A 7054-nucleotide genomic window follows, 5' to 3' on the forward strand; every position below is an offset into this window, starting at 1 on the left:
GCTGGGGCAATAGTTCAGAAAAGAACAAGCACCTTGGAGCATTTTGAAAGGCTTTTGCCTTTCCAAAAGCTCAGGCGTAAGCCAACTGTACCCTGTTTTAAAAAGGGAGAAAGGGAGAAAAGAGTGATTGGTGAACACTAAAAAGCTTTTGAACCAAATGACTAAGCAATCCATAAATACACAACAGAAAATTAGAAAGCAAGAAGCCACCAAGATGGACTCGTCAAAATCTAACCACATCAACCAACGTACTTTTCTTCTTCCCTTCTTTTCTACAGGCAGGAGGAAAGCAGTAAATCCAAGAGATCTCAAATACAAAATACTTTCTGCCAGAGCAAACCAGAAAAGCACCTTCCTTCTGGATCAAGATCCTATAATGTAGGTTCAGAGCTTCTTGAAAACACACACTCGTTCAGCACTTCTACTGACTAGGGTCAAAACCCAGCAAGTAGTCTTACTAGAACTGCAGACACACCACCCTGCAAGGAGCAAGAAGCACCCTAAAGAGCTGAGCAGAACTCAAGATGGTCTTAATAAATTGGAGAAATGGTCCAGAATCAGTGAGATGAAATTCAGTACAGCCAAGTACAAAGAACCACACTTGGACTTTAAAAGAAATCCTCAAACGCACAAACCCAAAAGGAAGAATACCAGGCCAGCAGCAGTGCTGCAGAAAAGGATGTCAAGGTTACAGTGATGATAAATTGAGCCAACAGTGTGATCCTATTAAAAAAATAAAAGGCAAATTACAATCTGCAGTTTATTAAGAAGAGAAGCATAGCACCTATCAGCAGTGGCTGTGGAGGAGATCTGCTCTCCTCAGCAGCAGTGAGGTATCAGCTGCAACACCTCCTGGTCTGAGATGCAGGACAGACAGCTGTGGAGAGTCCAGGGGAAAAATAAAAATAATAATAATAAAGAGAGTGGTTCAGAAAGCCAAATTCACGGGAAAAAAATAAAAAAATTAGAACTTGGTTTGTTTAGTCTACAAGAGTGACTGCAGAGACAGGATAAAGCTCTGAAAACCTGCATCTTGTCTAAAATAGCATTGCATCACTCAGCTATTACACTGTCTTTATTACTGTTGCAGCTATTACTTGACTGTCTTATTTTACATTAAAATGTATAAGTCCATAATGTCTATGTAACAGAGCAGTGAAAAAGGTTGGTTTCCCCCCATACAGCTCCTGTATTTCACATTTTAAAGGACTTCTCAGGCAGAGTCTGACGATTTTGCAAAGTCTTTTCCAGCATGGTACAACAACCCCTGAAAGAGTGTGGTGCAGCTCAGCACCTCTCTCAAGTTCAGAGACAAGTAGCAAAGCCACCTGGAGATTCTGCACAGGGTGATGCCAGGTTCTGGAAACCAGAAGTTGTCTGCTGGGTCACTTCCCGAGTGAGCAACTTATTTGCTACCCATGTCAGCAGAGATCACATCCCTTAGGTGTACTTGCTTTTAAAAGCAAGCACATAGAAGTAGTACCTAAATGTACAGTAGTAGCCTAAATGTACAGTTCAGTACTGACAGGCAGCACTGATTTTCCTGCAGTCATTAGAAAGCTGAGATGCTGAGGCTACTGAAAAAACAAATCACTTTATAGAGTTTCTGCATTTCCTTTAACTTCACACTGATCCACCTCAACTCTTCTGCCTGCCCCCAAGCTGACAGCCTATGCATCTGTCGCTGTTGCACTCCCCTCTCCCCCACCAACCAGTCCTATGGGTACCAACAGTGCCGTTGGTGTGAAGGAGCAGCAGCCTAACCGATCTGATCTGCAAGCTTTGGTTTCAGCATCGCTGAGACTGGCCAAATGCATTGCTGGATCACCCACTAGTACAAACTTGACTCAAACTGGGTGCAAGCCATGACTGCTCGTCAACAGGACATGTAAGGAGAGATCTGCATTGGTTTTACATTCAGTATCAAGCTTCCTCCCAGCAGCAGGATGATGACAATCTGACCCAGGTGGCAAAGCTTGCTTGTACAAAGTGAACCCTTTTTCTTAGCCCATCTGAGCAAATAGAGTGACTTTACATCAAACCAGTGCTTGCTCTTGAACCAGCCACACAAAACCTAAGGCCCGGCTCAGCACGCTGTTCAAACACCTGCCCGTGAGCTGAAAGGGACATCGTGCAGCCCTCACCCCAGCACATGTCCTGGGATAAAATCACCCAGGCTCTCTCTCCACATGTGCAGCTGGAGGCACAGCCTTGCCTGCAGATTTCCCAGAGAACCACACACTGGGGAACAGAGAGGCACAAGAACAGGGCAATCCCTTGGGCAGACGGAACATTTTCTGGGCTGGCACGGACCACTTCCCCAGGAAGCTGCTAAGGTTCTTTCTGTTGATATTAAGTTTATTTTTTTTCTCATTTTCATTGTGTCGCCGGAGTGAAAGCGGTGGCATTTGGCAGCTACTTTCCATCAGCCCTATTGTTACTCCCTGGTAGTAGGGATTTGTTTTCCATCAGGTGAAACGCAAAGGCGTTGTCCCTGTTTGGAAGAACACAGAGTTAAAGAGACCCCTGGGAAAACACTTCCAAATGCCACGCACGACATTGCTTTTAGATTTCGTGGATGCGGCAGCACTTTCCAACAAAACAACAGATTAGCACACTGTGTACGTCTGGCTAAACTGCTGCCCACATTTCAAATCAATCATTAATCCTGATGTTTGAATGCTGCTGAAAGGGAAGAGCGGACTGGGAGCTCTGCAGATGTCCCATCCGTAGACTTTGTCTGCACAACGCTCAAAAGCTGAACCGTATTTAAATGCAAAAGTTACTGCAAAGATCACTTCCACTGCTGACCCTAAATGAAGAAGTATTTATACTATTAATCATGTTACAAAACAATACTAAACTATAATTTAACTCTGAAGACAGCAAAGCTGTGTTACCACCTAATAAGTTTGAGCGTTGTTCTTGCCTGTTTTTGGCTAGTAGCGTTTCAGTTCCTCAGGTCTTAAAGTCCTTACAGAAAAAAGCCTCTTTATTCCCAGTACCAGTTACTCGATTATGTGGTTTCCAGATAATGCCATTGGAATTGAGGTTGCTAAATGAGAACAAGAAAGCCGAGGCTAAGCAGATATATTACAAATTCCCAATTACCTCATCATAAATGATGTTCCCAAAGAATTTTCTACCTACATAAGGATCACCATCTTTGAAGATTAAGGACACAAAAATCCCACTTAAAACTCAGAATGACATTCTTCATCTTTTGGTAGAAGTTACTGATGGAATATGTATTCCCTTTTTTCCTTTAGGTGCTTGGTTGGAAATTTTTTTAAAACACTGCTAGGTGGTCACATAGTCACAGATTTCCATGGACAATGACTTCGATTCTTTTTTTTAGCGAGTACTTATTAGTAGTCTATTGAGAACCTAAGATGCTTCTGAGGCCAAAGAAGTATCTGAAAACACACAATCTTACAGAAGTTAAAAGAGTGAGGGAGTGGAAAGTTAACCGGTAGCCACTTCCTACTTCATAAAACACTAAAAAAATAAGAACACCCTCAAAACCGGCAAGGTTTGTTGAGGGTTTTTTTGTTGTTGTTATAATTATTCTGGTTTAAGGACCTTTGTGTTTTGTCGAAAAAGTAGCCTCTAAATAACTCCATGTATGGACACAATTATTCCAGAGCAAGAAACGCCCTATTCTATCTAGCCTTGGCTTCTGTTCCAAAACAAGCATACCAATTTCAGAGCTACTCATGGAAAGCTAAAATCCATATCTGACGCTATTGTACAGTAATTCCTAAACACACTGTCATAAATACACCAGGAATATCTGTGTCCATGTTTATGGGGGTCTTTTGGCAAAAGGATGCCTTAAATAAGTAAGGGCTAGACAAAGCTATAATTAGGGTGACAGTTTATCCCACTTTCCTATCAGCTAAAGACTCCACAAGCTTAATTTCATAGCCTGGAAGCTGCCGAAACTACAGCTTTTCTTGATAACAGAAGAAGAATAGAGGGGCATACTCCCTATCCCTGACTAATAAAATGTTGCATGTAGCTTAGGTATCGCTTTGTAATGAGGACACACTCACTTGAATTATGCAGCTCCAGAGAGCCATCTCAAAATTAGATGGCTTTACTGCATCGCAGGCTTGTAGCGATGCCAGTCAGATGCAGACAGGCAGACTTCTTAACCTTCTGGCTGAGAAGATTAAATCCTTAACAGAGTGATCTCTGCTCTGCCCCTTCTTCCTCCGACTCCCCCCACTTGTAAAATTAATAACAAAGGATCCTTTAGCAATCTACCTGTAAAGGAAATTTAATTTTCTAGTCTTTTAATGTAGTAAATAAGCTGGATTGCCAACAATATAGAAGCAAGTATCAATTTACAAGGCTGACAAAATGTGAGTAGGTAAACAAGATCCTCCCATACCTTAAAAAATATCAGGGCAAAGGACCAACTGTCTTCCTCATGTGCAAGTTTCCCATATCAAACAGCTGTAAGGAATTCTTATGGTATGCACAAACATAAAAACCTGTATTAACCAAATCCCTGTGAGAGTGTATAACCACCACTTGGAAAAATAACAAGGTCATTCAGTCAAAAGATTTTATTTTTGTCTAGGATCAACTGCTTTATATGGCTTTGCTACCAAATATAGAAACACTACCCCATATACAAAGGCGCTATTTTTAATGCTTGTGATTTTTTTGGGGAAAAAAACATATATTTTCTTTTTCCCTGACCAAAAAGATCTTTTCAAATGCATATAATGAAGATCCAAGGAACATCAGACAGGAAAAGGACCAACCAACCACATTCTGGATTGAACTACATATGGCTTAACTGTTAACTTTAGTGGTTTTAAGAAACCAACACAAAACTTTATTAAAAAAAAAATCTTATTTCATCCTGAAATTCCATGAGTATTTAGTAACTCTGGTTATGTTATTCACCATACTCAATTCCCTACATAAATTCTAAAAGATAAAATAAAAATACTGTTCTAAAATAAGCCATGTCTGCAGCAAGGCAGGCGATTCTTTTAGAAACAATGAGCAAGCGTCTGATTAAGATGACAAGCCACATGGAAACTACTTCCAGAATCAGACTTAAAGGGCACTGTTACCAACCAAATTTGGCAGCCGAGGAGTCATGACGAACTGCGAAGGCACGCAGCAGCGCAACAGAAAGTTGGGAATCATCAGCAAACAAGACGGCAAGCGCTTCTGTCAATTCGGCCAGGGCAGGAACGCAAACAGGACAAAATCTGAGCACCAAACGCCACATTCAGGTGACCGGCACTGGGCTACCGCGGCAGTGGAGCTGGCCCGTCCGTTTACAGACCGCTTACCACAAACAAGCCGTACCAGTAAGGCAAAGTATCTGCCTGCTGCAGGTGCCACGTTCTGACACCTCTTTGGAGAGAGCAGTTTCAGAAACGTGTTAAGAGCAACAACGGGAAGCTTAAAAGAACTAAAAGCACCGTGCATGTAACGTACAGCTCTGCACTTTCCTAAATGCCGTGTTTGAGATCAGGAGTCTCCGAGAGGCACGACGTTTACTGCTAGGTAACAGTAGGCATCTGCCCCTCTCTGTCGACACCCATCGTTAGATTTGGTGGTTTCAGGGCACGGTTATCCTCACTTAGGATTACCGCGCCTGCAGGCAGCCTCCGTGCGAGGGGAGGATGACTGGGATCCCAGCTCCGGCAGGAGAGCCAGCATTTGCTGCAGAGCTGTCAAACGCTACAGGAAGCTTAATTGAGTCTCATTTCTATTTCCCGGAATATCAGGGCGCAGCAAGCACAGCTCCACGAGCTCGGAGCGGGGCACGGAGAAAGACATTACCCTTCGCGGCCAGCGCGTCCGCCGGTAGCGTAACGCCGAACCAACCTCCGCGCCGCCCCAGAGAAACACAGCAACGCGCACACAGCCGCTGGCAAGTTTGAGCTCCTTTTTTGACCAACGAAGCACAATTCACCGAGCAGGCAGCCGCCGGAGAACGGAACTATTTAGGCACTCGGTCAGGCACCGCTCCACCACGCCAACTATCCCGCTGCACATCCCAGAAACTATTTACCTCGCTTCTGAGTCAGAAGCGGCAGCGCCAGCAAAGGACAACCGGAGCCTGGGCTCTCCGCGCCGTGCCCGGGGGGTCGGGCGCTGCGGCGGCCACAGGGACGCCACGGAGGCACGGCCGGGAATGAAAGGAGGGCAAAGCCCGTCAGGGGCTCGTCCCGCGCAACGGGGCTCCACCTGAGCGCCGACCACCGACCCCAGCTCCCCCCCCCCCCCCCCCCCCCGCCCGCTCTCTCCACCGCCGGCAGGGCCCGGAGGAGGGGTCTCCCTCAGTGGGGGACCGCTCCTCGCCCTCCGACACAGCCCCGGCAGGTGATGTGCGGCCCGGCCCCCCGCGCCGCGGAGGCCGCTCCTCCCCTCGCCCCCCGCCGCAGCCCCCGGCCCGCCCTCCCCCGCGGCGCAGCGGCAGGAGGGGGAGAGGCGGAGGGGTAGCTGCCGGCCGCGGCGGCGCGGCTCCTACCTGCGGCTCCTGCGGCGGCCGCCAGCGCCAGGCAGAGCGCGGAGAGCAGCGGTGGCGGCGGCGCAGCGCGCATGAGGAGAGGCCCGAGGGAACGAGCGGCCCCGGCTTCCCCCCCCCCCGCCCGCCCCCCGGGATCGCAGTGACGGGCCCGCCGCCCGGGGAGCATGACGGGAAATTCCTGGGCACCGGCGGCCAACACCAAATATGAACATAGAGCCGGGGAGACACCCGCCGCCCGCCCGGCAGGGCACGGCAGCGCGGGGAGGCGGCCGACCCCGGCGCCGCTGCAGACGGGCGGCCTGCGGCCAGGCAGCTGGCGGGGAGGGCCGGGACCCCCGTCCCGTCCCCGCAGCACGCCCGGAGCGCGCTGTCCTGTGAGATTTGAAGGGTGCGCGGCGGTGGGGCCAACCCAGCAGCTTTCCGCCGTTTTACAGTAACGTCCCTGCTGTTCTGCGGGGGCAGAGCGGGGCGCCCCTTTCCCGGCCGCGGCCCTGACCTACCTGCGCGGCGCCCGCCGCACCGCGGCCTGGCGGGGGGGGGGTTGGGAGG

At 48.2% G+C, this 7054-nt stretch overlaps 1 protein-coding gene across 1 annotated transcript in view; it reads right to left on the minus strand.

Annotated features, from left to right (window-relative positions):
• The window catches only part of MSRB3 (methionine sulfoxide reductase B3), a gene marked incomplete at its 5' end in the record, with an annotated part of 85454 nt that extends 78737 nt beyond the window's left edge, over nucleotides 1-6717 (minus strand). The window contains 2 exon segments of the mRNA XM_084268625.1: nucleotides 6506-6622; nucleotides 6625-6717. Coding sequence (XP_084124751.1) covers nucleotides 6506-6622; nucleotides 6625-6717 — 210 coding nt within the window.
• Between the last annotated feature and the right edge of the window lie 337 nt (nucleotides 6718-7054).

The sequence above is a fragment of the Gallinula chloropus genome (assembly GCF_964237585.1).
Source record: "Gallinula chloropus genome assembly, chromosome: 1".
Classification (NCBI taxonomy): domain Eukaryota; kingdom Metazoa; phylum Chordata; class Aves; order Gruiformes; family Rallidae; genus Gallinula; species Gallinula chloropus.